The sequence below is a fragment of the Oncorhynchus mykiss genome, unplaced genomic scaffold (genome assembly GCF_013265735.2).
Source record: "Oncorhynchus mykiss isolate Arlee unplaced genomic scaffold, USDA_OmykA_1.1 un_scaffold_85, whole genome shotgun sequence".
NCBI lineage: Eukaryota > Metazoa > Chordata > Actinopteri > Salmoniformes > Salmonidae > Oncorhynchus > Oncorhynchus mykiss.
In genome coordinates, this window is record NW_023493658.1 from 1,412,971 (window position 1) to 1,426,624 (window position 13,654).

The 13,654-nt window shown below is 44.1% G+C and overlaps 1 protein-coding gene across 4 annotated transcripts; it reads right to left on the minus strand.

Annotated features, from left to right (window-relative positions):
- Nucleotides 1-5,870: 5,870 nt before the first annotated feature.
- Nucleotides 5,871-13,366, minus strand: LOC110518942 (short coiled-coil protein B). Of its 4 annotated transcripts, none has more exons than XM_036971910.1 (4): nucleotides 13,176-13,366; nucleotides 9,324-9,395; nucleotides 8,973-9,050; nucleotides 5,871-6,043 (listed from the first exon to the last, which is right to left on the minus strand). In XM_036971910.1, exons 1-4 carry the CDS (start codon nucleotides 13,243-13,245, stop codon nucleotides 5,901-5,903), a joined length of 363 nt encoding a protein of 120 aa, XP_036827805.1. In that variant the 5' UTR covers nucleotides 13,246-13,366; the 3' UTR covers nucleotides 5,871-5,900. The 4 variants fall into 4 exon arrangements, with proteins under 4 accessions (XP_036827805.1, XP_036827804.1, XP_036827807.1 ...); XM_036971909.1 differs by having other exon boundaries at nucleotides 8,973-9,053; nucleotides 13,176-13,364; XM_036971912.1 differs by lacking the exon at nucleotides 13,176-13,366 and adding an exon at nucleotides 11,980-12,136.
- Nucleotides 13,367-13,654: the final 288 nt, after the last annotated feature.

Genomic DNA, 13,654 nt, shown 5'->3' on the forward strand with positions numbered 1-13,654 from the left:
AGAGAAGACCTCTATAGCCATGCTACTGTATTCTACTGCTGCTGTGTGACTGAAGGTGCCATGTTTCTCCTGGTCTCAGATCTGCTTGTCGTTGGAGTCAATTCCTCTGACTATTATTGTGACAAGATTTGTCTCTAAAATACAAACTGGGCATCCCAAATGGCACCCCGTTCCCATTTATATTGAACTACGCTAATGGGCCCTGGTCTAAAGTAGTACACTATATAGGGAATAGGGCCCTGGTCTAAAGTAGTGCACTATATAGGGAATAGGGCTCTGGTCTAAAGTAGTACACTATATAGGGAATAGGGCCCTGGTCTACAGTAGTATACTATATAGGGAATAGGGCCCTGGTCTAAAGTAGTGCACTATATAGGGAATAGGGTTCTGGTCTAAAGTAGTGCACTATATAGGGAATAGGGTTCTGGTCTAAAGTAGTGCACTATATAGGGAATAGGGCTCTGGTCTAAAGTAGTGCACTATATAGGGAATAGGGTTCTGGTCTAAAGTAGTGCACTATATAGGGAATAGGGTTCTGGTCTAAAGTAGTACACTATATAGGGAATAGGGCCCTGGTCTAAAGTAGTGCACTATATAGGGAATAGGGCCCTGGTCTACAGTAGTATACTATATAGGGAATAGGGCCCTGGTCTACAGTAGTGCACTATATAGGGAATAGGGCCCTGGTCTAAAGTAGTGCACTATATAGGGAATAGGGCCCTGGTCTAAAGTAGTGCACTATATAGGGAATAGGGCCCTGGTCTACAGTAGTATACTATATAGGGAATAGGGCCCTGGTCTAAAGTAGTGCACTATATAGGGAATAGGGCCCTGGTCTAAAGTAGTGCACTATATAGGGAATAGGGCCCTGGTCTAAAGTAGTATACTATATAGGGAATAGGGCTCTGGTCTAAAGTAGTGCACTATATAGGGAATAGGGTTCCATTTGGGATGTAGATATACAGATCTGGGACCAGTCTTAAAGTTCGACTACAGAGACAGAAGGATATTTTCAGACAAGAAGGCGCCTTACGTCAGGTTTAAGGTTAGACGTCTATTTTAGATTGAGAAGTGTTTTGTTTTTCATTCATTAACTTATAAAAGGAAGTTCATTAATATAATATGTCAGTTCTTTATGTGTTATTTTGTTTTTTTAACTAAATTATATGGATTTTAAAACTTGAGGATTGAAAATCGGCACTGATTAAAAAAATGTATCTTATTTATTTGAAACTTCTCCCTCTTGTTCATTTTACGGCAAAATTTAAAACAGGAGAAAATATTACAATGCAGTTTTTTCTCTTTTGAGTGAATGGAAATGTTGTGGATGTTTAAAAAAAATATATATATTCATAATTTGTAGTTAGTTTTACCACTGTTTTGCTTATTGTGAGCCGACGTCAGAACAAACAACTTGTGTTCTCTGGGCATTCCGGAATATCCAAACTCCGGTTCCGGAATATCCAAACTCCGGTTCCGGAATGAATTAGAAACGATTCCGTCTTGTATGGAAAGAGATGTGCAGATCTCTGATTTTTGTTTGTTCTGCTTTCTAGTAAAAATGTTTTCTGTTCTTGTACGACAACCAGGCACATTTCCCTGTTTTCAATAAGTTGCAAATTGTACATTGCTCTTGAAAAATTAAATATTTAATACGATAAAAGTCGTACTTGTTGTTAGCCTGGTCCCAGATCTGTTTGTGGTCTTGCCCAACCCATTTCTGTCATTGTCAAGGAGTTGGTTTAACACTGTCAAACAGACTGGCTCTCAGGCTAACTTGTCATTGTGCTGTTTGGTTTGGGGGTCCATGAGTAGTGCTGAGTCATTGCATGATTAACTATGACTAGTGTTGTACTCTGCTGCTCCACTCTTGGGGGCAGACAGACTCCACCCAAGGAGTTGTCTGAAGTGTGGCCTTGAAAGGGAACATCACCCTCTGGATCGGAACAGAGCGTTCTTGACTTGCCTGGGTTGCACTGGAACAAGGTCTACTCTTTCATTTATTTAAATAGACATATATCAGTTAAGAATAAATTCTTATTTTCAATGACAGCCTAGGAACAGTGGGTTAACTGCCTTGTTCAGGGGAACAGTGGGTTAACTGCCTTGTTCAGGGGAACAGTGGGTTAACTGCCTTGTTCAGGGGAACAGTGGGTTAACTGCCTTGTTCAGGGGAACAGTGGGTTAACTGCCTTGTTCAGGGGAACAGTGGGTTAACTGCCTTGTTCAGGGGAACAGTGGGTTAACTGCCTTGTTCAGGGGAACAGTGGGTTAACTGCCTTGTTCAGGGGAACAGTGGGTTAACTGCCTTGTTCAGGGGAACAGTGGGTTAACTGCCTTGTTCAGGGGCAGAACGACAGATTTGTACCTTGTCAGCTCGGGGGATTCGATTCGGTTGCAAGTCCAACGCTCTAACCACTAGACTTCTCTGCCGCCCAGAGAACCTATATAAACTAATCTCTCACTAAGGATGCATCTCACTTGTCAAAAGGTCTTATATCCTTCTCTTGTCTCCTTTCATTCTATCCTTGTCTCCTTTCCTTGCTTCCTTGCCTCCTTCACTCCTTTCCATATTGAAACAGAGTAACACTCCCGACTCGTACAAAAGCCTCAGAAGTATTTAATTTTTGTATTAAAACAAAAGTGTTAAAAGGCAACATAGTCATTAGAATCTCTAAACTTCTACACAGCAGGCAGTTAGTTCCATAGGATGTGTGTGTTATCAACATGCCTGAAGGAAAAAACTAAGTTTAATGTCCCAAAATGGCACTCTATTCCCTAGATAGTAGACTACTTATGACCAGGGCCCTATAGGCCCAAAGTAGTGCACTGTATAGAGAATATGGTGCCATTTGGGACTAACAAGAGTCAGTGGAACATACAATATAATACCATTTTTAACATAATACAAAATAAAAAAAATACAATTTTAAATTGAAATAAATAACGTGGTGCAGTGGAATCATCTCAATATTCCCCAATCTTTTCCTTTAGCACCTGGAACCAATAGAACCACAGAATGGTTCTCTGGTAGAACCTCTTGCTCAAAACGCTGATCTCCGTACAATTGAGTGTTGTGTTTCTTCCTGATTTTTAAATTAGGCATTTCTGACCATTTTGTCCTCTATTGAAATAGAATTGAAACTGACCTAGCTATCTCCTAGCCAAAACCCCAACTGTTCATGTTGTCCTGATCACATCCCTGATAAAGGCTCTCATAGAATCTCTTGCTGGTACCTGTACCTTATTTCTCTCTACTATAACCAGCCTAGGACAGCACAGTCATGCTTCCACAGTCCATTACTATAACCAGCCTAGGACAGCACAGTCATGCTTCCACAGTCCATTACTATAACCAGCCTAGGACAGCACAGTCATGCTTCCACAGTCCATTACCATAAGCAGGAATAACAACGTTCCTTATCAGCAGCTCTGTGTTAATGCACTGACGGAACCTTCCGGAGTGTTCTACAGCCTGAGTGTTCTAATCAATACTACTCAAGGTTCTTAACTGTAAAAAGCAGAGCTCTCTCCTCTCCTCCCTCGCTCCACCATCATAGGTAAAGGAGGCCGTCTCACCCTGTAGTGTAACTTGACCCTAGTCCAGGGTTTCATTCACGAGGGCATCGTTTGTTATGTACAGCAGAATACACGTTCACTGTTCTTTGTCCTTCCCCTACTGACTCCACACAGCACTCCATGGTGACGATATGAATCCCCTTCCTGGTGGAATGAGTAGCATACCAGGGACGACAACACACATCGGAGTATCTTAGTAGTACTGCTTTTAAAAAAAAAAAAACATCATACAGAATCATATTTCATAATGTTTGTGTTGATCAATAATTTAAAAACAACAGACACTTAGTAACCTTTTGACCAATCAGATGAGAGAACAGTCGATGGGATGCGTTATTATATTATTGTATTACATTGACATGTCATTCAATATGTTAGATTCATATTTTGGGGGCCAGGAGTTTGGTCATATTCATATCCAACCAGTATTAACCAGTCATCAATATGTTAGATTCATATTTTGGGGCCAGGAGTTTGGTCATATTCATATCCAACCAGTATTAACCAGTCATCAATATGTTAGATTCATATTTTGGGGCCAGGAGTTTGGTCATATTCATATCCAACCAGTATTAACCAGTCATTCAATATGTTAGATTCATATTTTGGGGCCAGGAGTTTGGCCATATTCATATCCAACCAGTATTAACCAGTCATCAATATGTTAGATTCATATTTTGGGGCCAGGAGTTTGACCATATTCATATCCAACCAGTATTAACCAGTCATCAATATGTTTGATTCATATTTTGGGGCCAGGAGTTTGGCCATATTCATATCCAACCAGTATTAACCAGTCATTCAATATGTTAGATTCATATTTTGGGGCCAGGAGTTTGACCATATTCATATCCAACCAGTATTAACCAGTCATCAATATGTTTGATTCATATTTTGGGGCCAGGAGTTTGGTCATATTCATATCCAACCAGTATTAACCAGTCATCAATATGTTAGATTCATATTTTGGGGCCAGGAGTTTGGTCATATTCATATCCAACCAGTATTAACCAGTCATCAATATGTTTGATTCATATTTTGGGGGCCAGGAGTTTGACCATATTCATATCCAACCAGTATTAACCAGTCATCAATATGTTTGATTCATATTTTGGGGGCCAGGAGTTTGGCCATATTCATATCCAACCAGTATTAACCAGTCATCAATATGTTAGATTCATATTTTGGGGGCCAGGAGTTTGGCCATATTCATATCAAACCAGTATTAACCAGTCATCAATATGTTAGATTCATATTTTGGGGCCAGGAGTTTGGCCATATTCATATCCAACCAGTCATCAACATGAAAAGGTCTGATGTCATAACTCATTAGAGATGCCGTTGACATGACAACACAAAACAGTATTATAAGATGAATTATAAAACCAGTTAAATTATGTCAGGGGGGGGGGGGGGGGGTTATGTTAGGAGGAGGGTAAAAAGAGGTCAAACAAGAATGTAAACTGGACTCTTAGGGGTGTAGTTGGAGTGGAGGGAGGATTTTGGGGTCTGGAATTAGAAGTTGCCCCCTAACCACAGATCTAGGATCAGACTACTCTACATAGTACAATACTTTTAATCAGAGCTCATGGCATCCTATTCCCTACATAGTACACTACTTTTAACTAGAGCTTATGGCATTCTATTCCCTACATAGTACACTACTTTTAATCAGAGCTCATGGCATCCTGTGCACTACTTTTAACTAGAGCTCATGGCATCCTATTCCCTACATAGTACACTACTTTTAATCAGAGCTCATGGCATCCTATTCCCTACATAGTACACTACTTTTAATCAGAGCTCATGGCATCCTATTCTCTACATAGTACACTACTTTTAATCAGAGCTCATGGCATCCTATTCCCTACATAGTACACTACTTTTAACCAGAGCTTATGGCATTCTGTACACTACTTTTAATCAGAGCTCATGGCATCCTATTCTCTACATAGTACACTACTTTTAATCAGAGCTCATGGCATCCTATTCCCTACATAGTACACTACTTTTAATCAGAGCTCATGGCATTCTATTCCCTACATAGTACACTACTTTTAACCAGAGCTTATGGCATTCTGTGCACTACATAGTGCACTACTTAGGAAATAATCTGCCATTTGGAACACGGCCATATCCGTCCCTAGAACTGTGGTCACAAACATCTTCTACCTCCTCTGCTGTCATTTGGGAGAGGAGATGTTGCAGGTAGCCTGAGTGCCAGTCTGTCTGTGCCATCATGCCTACGGTTTGTGTCGGCAACAAACAGACCTGCTACCAGGCTATTGTAGGTGGTCTCAACTCCCCTTGGTCGCCGTGGGTTACTTCCGTTTGCTCTTGTTGTCGGTGGTTTGGAACACGCTGGAGGCCGACATGAGGTTCTCGATGTACTGGCCTAGAACCTGGTTCTCCGACTTCAACTTCAGGTTCTCCTCTTTGACCGCATCCACACGTGCTGACAGGTCTGGAACAACAGAGGTGCGGAACTTAGAACTAGACAGACCAGTGTTTCCCCTAGATCATTGTTTTTAAGGCTGGGTGCAACAGAGTTTGACAGGGAGGCCACCCCGCCTAAGTAATGATGGATGAAACGCCGATACAGAAACCTCCTGATAGCTTATTCCACATCAATGCCAAATACTCCTCCCTGCCAGACTAGACTGATTGTTTTAGCTTATTCCACATCAATGCCAAATACTCCTCCCTGCCAGACTAGACTGAATGTTTTAGCTTATTCCACATCAATGCCAAATACTCCTCCCTGCCAGACTAGACTGAATGTTTTAGCTTATTCCACATCAATGCCAAATACTCCTCCCTGCCAGACTAGACTGAATGTTAATACAGCAGTCTGGTGCTGCTAAAGGTACATATAAACACGTCCCAAATGGAACCCTACACAGTGCACTACTTTAGACCAGAGCCCTATTCCCTATATAGTGCACTACTTTAGACTAGAGCCCTATTCCCTATATAGTGAACTACTTTAGACCAGAGCCCTATTCCCTATATAGTGAACTACTGTTGACCAGAGCCCTATTCCCTATATAGTGCACTACTTTAGACCAGAGCCCTATTCCCTATATAGTGCATTACTTTAGACCAGAGCCCTATTTCCTATATAGTGCACTACTTTAGACCAGAGCCCTATTCCCTATATAGTGCACTACTTTAGACCAGAGCCCTATTCCCTATATAGTGCACTACTTTAGACCAGAGCCCTATTCCCTATATAGTGCACTACTTTAGACCAGGGCCCTATTCCCTATATAGTGCACTACTTTAGACCAGAGCCCTATTCCCTATATAGTGCACTACTTTAGACCAGGGCCCTATTCCCTATATAGTGCACTACTTTAGACCAGAGCCCTATTCCCTATATAGTGCACTAATTTAGACCAGAGCCCTATTCCCTATATAGTGCACTACTTTAGACCAGAGTCCTATTCCCTATATAGTGCACTACTTTAGACCAGAGCCATATTCCCTATATAGTGCACTACTTTTGACCAGGGCCCTTAGGGAATAGGGTGCCATTTTGGACAAGACCTTAAATCCATCGAGGCAGGAAGGGAGTAGCTGTATTAGCCTCACAGAGAGGATGAGAGGATGGTCAGGGTAACCCCCCCCCCCCCATGTACACACCTTCCACTGTGTAACAGAGAGGAGAGACATGAACACACCTTCCACTGTGTAACAGAGAGAGGAGAGACATGAACACACCTTCCACTGTGTAACAGAGAGGAGAGACATGAACACACCTTCCACTGTGTAACAGAGAGGAGAGACATGAACACACCTTCCACTGTGTAACAGAGAGAGGAGATACATGAACACACCTTCCACTGTGTAACAGAGAGAGGAGAGACATGAACACACCTTCCACTGTGTTACAGAGAGGAGAGACATGAACACACCTTCCACTGTGTAACAGAGAGAGGAGAGACATGAACACACCTTCCACTGTGTAACAGAGAGGAGAGACATGAACACACCTTCCACTGTGTAACAGAGAGGAGAGACATGAACACACCTTCCACTGTGTAACAGAGAGAGGAGAGACATGAACACACCTTCCACTGTGTAACAGAGAGGAGAGACATGAACACACCTTCCACTGTGTAACAGAGAGACATGAACACACCTTCCACTGTGTAACAGAGAGGAGAGACATGAACACACCTTCCACTGTGTAACAGAGAGAGGAGAGACATGAACACACCTTCCACTGTGTAACGGAGAGACATGAACACACCTTCCACTGTGTAACAGAGAGGAGAGACATGAACACACCTTCCACTGTGTAACAGAGAGAGGAGAGACATGAACACACCTTCCACTGTGTAACAGAGAGGAGAGACATGAACACACCTTCCACTGTGTAACAGAGAGAGGAGAGACATGAACACACCTTCCACTGTGTAACAGAGAGAGAGGAGAGACATGAACACACCTTCCACTGTGTAACAGAGAGAGAGGAGAGACATGAACACACCTTCCACTGTGTAACAGAGAGACATGAACACACCTTCCACTGTGTTACAGAGAGGAGAGACATGAACACACCTTCCACTGTGTAACAGAGAGAGGAGAGACATGAACACACCTTCCACTGTGTAACAGAGAGAGAAGAGACATGAACACACCTTCCACTGTGTTACAGAGAGGAGAGACATGAACACACCTTCCACTGTGTTACAGAGAGACATGAACACACCTTCCACTGTGTAACAGAGAGACATGAACACACCTTCCACTGTGTAACAGAGAGAGGAGAGACATGAACACACCTTCCACTGTGTAACAGAGAGACATGAACACACCTTCCACTGTGTAACAGAGAGAGGAGAGACATGAACACACCTTCCACTGTGTAACAGAGAGGAGAGACATGAACACACCTTCCACTGTGTAACAGAGAGAGGAGAGACGTGTGTAAGAGAGGGAGATGTGTATAACAGAGAGAGATGTTTGTAACAGAGAGATGTGTAACAGAGAGAGATGTGTGACAGAGAGAGATGTGTAACAGAGAGAGATGCTTGTAACAGAGAGATGTGTAACAGAGAGAGATGTGTGACAGAGAGAGATGTGTAACAGAGAGAGATGTGTAACAGAGAGAGATGTGTGACAGAGAGAGATGTGTAACAGAGAGAGATGTGTAACAGAGAGAGATGTGTAACAGAGAGATGTGTAACAGAGAGAGATGTGTAACAGAGAGAGATGTGTGACAGAGAGAGATGTGTAACAGAGAGATGTGTAGCAGAGAGAGATGTGTGACAGAGAGAGATGTGTGACAGAGAGAGATGTGTGACAGAGAGAGATGTGTGACAGAGAGATGTGTAACAGAGAGAGATGTGTAACAGAGAGAGATGTGTGACAGAGAGAGATGTTACCTTCCAGTGTGTGTTGTAGCTCCAGCACCTGGTTGATGAGCCTCGTCTTCTCCTCCATCTCTACCTGGTTCTCCATGTCTCCTGACAAACACAAACACACACACACTATATTACTGAACACACACACACTATATTACTGAACACACACACACACACTATATTACTGAACACACACGTAAACAATCAGACAGACAGACAGACAGACAGCATCAGACAGACAGACAGACACAGACAGCATCAGACAGACAGACAGCATCAGACAGACAGACAGACAGCATCAGACAGACAGACAGACAGCATCAGACAGACAGACCAGACCAGACCAGACGAGGATGTGTTGTTGTTCATTACCATCCATGTGACAGTTCATGGTGAAGTCCTCGTTGTCCTGTTTGGTGAGCAGGACTGCAGTTCCTCTGTTCCCTGTAGACACACATCAAGGTGAGCAAAACATATAGTTAGATCATATGATTTATATTATTATTATCTTTATTTAATTGGGTAAGTCAGTTAGGAACAAATTATTATTTACAATGACGGACTACCCCCGGCCAAACCCTAAGCAGGACGACGCTGGGACAATGGTGCGCCGCCCTGCGGGACTCCCAATCACGGACGGTGGTGATACAGCCTGGAATAGAACGAGGGTCTATAGTGACGCCTCTAGCACTGAGACACAGTGCCTTAGACCGCTGAACCAGGGTCTGTAGTGACGCCTCTAGCACTGAGACGCAGTGCCTTAGACCGCTGCACCAGGGTCTGTAATGACGCCTCTAGCACTGAGACACAGTGCCTTAGACCGCTGAACCAGGGTCTGTAGTGACGCCTCTAGCACTGAGACGCACTACCTTAGACCGCTGCACCAGGGTCTGTAATGACGCCTCTAGCACTGAGACACAATGCCTTAGACCGCTGAACCAGGGTCTGTAGTGACGTCTCTAGATAAGTGAACACCAGTACTACTATGTTAGCTGGCTAACATCATCTACATACCCAAACAAGAAGACAGAGGAAGACATAACAGGCCAAGATGACAAATGATGCTAGCAGTCTCTCTAGCTGTTACAGTAACTAAACAACAACACACCCAAGACCAGCCAGCTAGCTGTCTCTCTAGCTGTTACAGTAACTAAACAACAACTCACCCAAGACCAGCCAGCTAGCTGTCTCTCTAGCTGTTACAGTAACTAAACAACAACACACCCAAGACCAGCCAGCTAGCTGTCTCTCTAGCTGTTACAGTAACTAAACAACAACACACCCAAGACCAGCCAGCTAGCTGTCTCTCTAGCTGTTACAGTAACTAAACTCACCCAAGACCAGTCAGCTAGCTGTCTCTCTAGCTGTTACAGTAACTAAACAACAACACACCCAAGACCAGCCAGCTAGCTGTCTCTCTAGCTGTTACAGTAACTAAACTCACCCAAGACCAGCCAGCTAGCTGTCTCTCTAGCTGTTACAGTAACTAAACAACAACTCACCCAAGACCAGCCAGCTAGCTGTCTCTCTAGCTGTTACAGTAACTAAACTCACCCAAGACCAGCCAGCTAGCTGTCTCTCTAGCTGTTACAGTAACTAAACAACAACACACCCAAGTCCAGCCAGCTAGCTGTCTCTCTAGCTGTTACAGTAACTAAACACACCCAAGACCAGCCAGCTAGCTGTCTCTCTAGCTGTTACAGTAACTAAACAACAACTCACCCAAGACCAGCCAGCTAGCTGTCTCTCTAGCTGTTACAGTAACTAAACAACAACTCACCCAAGACCAGCCAGCTAGCTGTCTCTCTAGCTGTTACAGTAACTAAACTCACCCAAGACCAGCCAGCTAGCTGTCTCTCTAGCTGTTACAGTAACTAAACAACAACACACCCAAGACCAGCCAGCTAGCTGTCTCTCTAGCTGTTACAGTAACTAAACTCACCCAAGACCAGCCAGCTAGCTGTCTCTCTAGCTGTTACAGTAACTAAACAACAACACACCCAAGACCAGCCAGCTAGCTGTCTCTCTAGCTGTTACAGTAACTAAACACACCCAAGACCAGCCAGCTAGCTGTCTCTCTAGCTGTTACAGTAACTAAACAACAACTCACCCAAGACCAGCCAGCTAGCTGTCTCTCTAGCTGTTACAGTAACTAAACAACAACTCACCCAAGACCAGCCAGCTAGCTGTCTCTCTAGCTGTTACAGTAACTAAACACACCCAAGACCAGCCAGCTAGCTGTCTCTCTAGCTGTTACAGTAACTAAACTCACCCAAGACCAGCCAGCTAGCTGTCTCTCTAGCTGTTACAGTAACTAAACACACCCACGACCAGCCAGCTAGCTGTCTCTCTAGCTGTTACAGTAACTAAACAACAACTCACCCAAGACCAGCCAGCTAGCTGTCTCTCTAGCTGTTACAGTAACTAAACAACAACTCACCCAAGACCAGCCAGCTAGCTGTCTCTCTAGCTGTTACAGTAACTAAACACACCCAAGACCAGCCAGCTAGCTGTCTCTCTAGCTGTTACAGTAACTAAACAACAACACACCCAAGACCAGCCAGCTAGCTGTCTCTCTAGCTGTTACAGTAACTAAACAACAACTCACCCAAGACCAGCCAGCTAGCTGTCTCTCTAGCTGTTACAGTAACTAAACAACAACTCACCCAAGACCAGCCAGCTAGCTGTCTCTCTAGCTGTTACAGTAACTAAACACACCCACGACCAGCCAGCTGGTAAGTTAGCATAGCGGCAGGCTAATGTTAGCCATCTAGCTGGTTCATACGATATGCTCACCTTTTACAGAGAAGGAAGAAAACGACTCCTGTATCTAACTACCGGCTGTCACATTAATAACTGCGATATTATGATGTTAGTTTGTGTACCTAACTAACTCGTAGTTAGTCACAATGCAAGTTAGACAGCTAAAATCTCAGAAAATCTGTCAAATCCGTAGAATTGACGTGCGATTCTCAACAACGACAAGCCTCCGTAGTCTCGTTACATTTCTGAAATGTCAGTCACTTACCCTTCGATATAATAACAATATTGTGTCAAAACGTTAGCCGGGGTTTAGTGTGGATAACGTTGTTATGTGCTAGACGACACTGCGGATTTCCATGTATGACAGTCGGCGATGGGACGTCCTCACATTATCTGGGTGTAGGGACCGACGCGGCCGACAGGGGGAGCAGCGCAACGCAAACAGACACAGCCGGAAGTAAAATATAACACCACATTTATTGGGCCCCGAAACAATTTCGCTTGTATGACCTCATTCCCTCCTCTTGTCTACTTGCTCCTTCCACTAGACGTAGACTAGTAGTCTGATGAAGGGAAAACGTGAAGGACTTGTGATATCCGATAGGTGTGGCAGCACTGTGTGCATCTGTATGCGTACATTGATTGTGCAGGTTGTATCTGTTTGTGCCGATAGTACAGCCTCAGACACTGTAAACACACACACACACACTGCAGCTCTGACAGTCTCTCGGTCACTCCCTGAGTAGTGAACTACACAGGCCAGCGGAGCAACGATGGTTGGCAAATCATATCACAGCCACCAGGATCAGTGTGCTTGGTTACTCTCTGCTCTGTGCTCCAGTTTGAAGGGTTTATATGTGTCTCCTTCTGTCTGCAGCTAAGACCAACCCAGGTGGGACTGTCGCTTGGCCAACCCTACCCAGTCTGTACCTCCAGTCCTGAGGTTCTGTACCTTATAGTACCTCAGTGTTCTGTAGGTTATAGTACCTCTGTGTTCTGTACCTTATAGTACCTCTGTGTTCTGTACCTTATAGTACCTTGTGTTCTGTACCTTATAGTACCTCTATGTTCTCTACCTTATAGTACAACTATGTTCTGTAGGTTATAGTACCTCTATGTTCTGTAGGTTATAGTACCTCTGTGTTCTGTACCTTATAGTACCTCTGTGTTCTGTAGCTTTGTGTTTGTGTCTCTGTCTGTGTTTATAGCTGACCTGTATACAGATAAAAGGCCACCCAGAACCTGAATCCTGCTTCACAAGAAAAACCTCACCTCTGTACTGCTTAAAAAGTACTTAACATCTCTGTCTGTCTGGTTGGTTGGTTGGTTGGTTGGTTGGTTTGTTTGTTTGTTTGTTTCCTAGAAACAAGGGTGGCTCAACTTTACCCCCCTCTCCCCTACAGGTGTGTAGGTGAATGGACAGAGCTACTAGCTTTGTAATTAAAGGTGAGTTTGTCTTACCTGTAGGTCTGTCATCGGCGAGGGAGATGTTGGTGAAACTCCCGTCCTCTTCTTCCAACTCTGCTTCCATGACCGGACTGGAGTTTTCCCTGATTCACCCTCGTAGTTTATTTTTCTCTCTGGTCTCTGGTCTCTGGACTCTGGTCTCTGGTCTCTGGTCTCTGGTCTCTGGTCTCTGGACTCTGGACTCTGGTCTCTGGTCTCTGGCCTCTGGACTCTGGTCTCTGGTCTCTGGTCTCTGGTCTCTGGTCTCTGGACTCTGGACTCTGGTCTCTGGTCTCTGGCCTCTGGACTCTGGTCTCTGGTCTCTGGACTCTGGACTCTGGACTCTGGTCTCTGGTCTCTGGTCTCTGGACTCTGGTCTCTGGTCTCTGGTCTCTAGTCTCTAGTCTCTGGTCTCTGGTCTCTAGCCTAACCGTTCCATTCTCCCCGTCGGGCTGTTTTTCCCTCCTCACTCCTGCTTTCTTTCTCTCCTTATC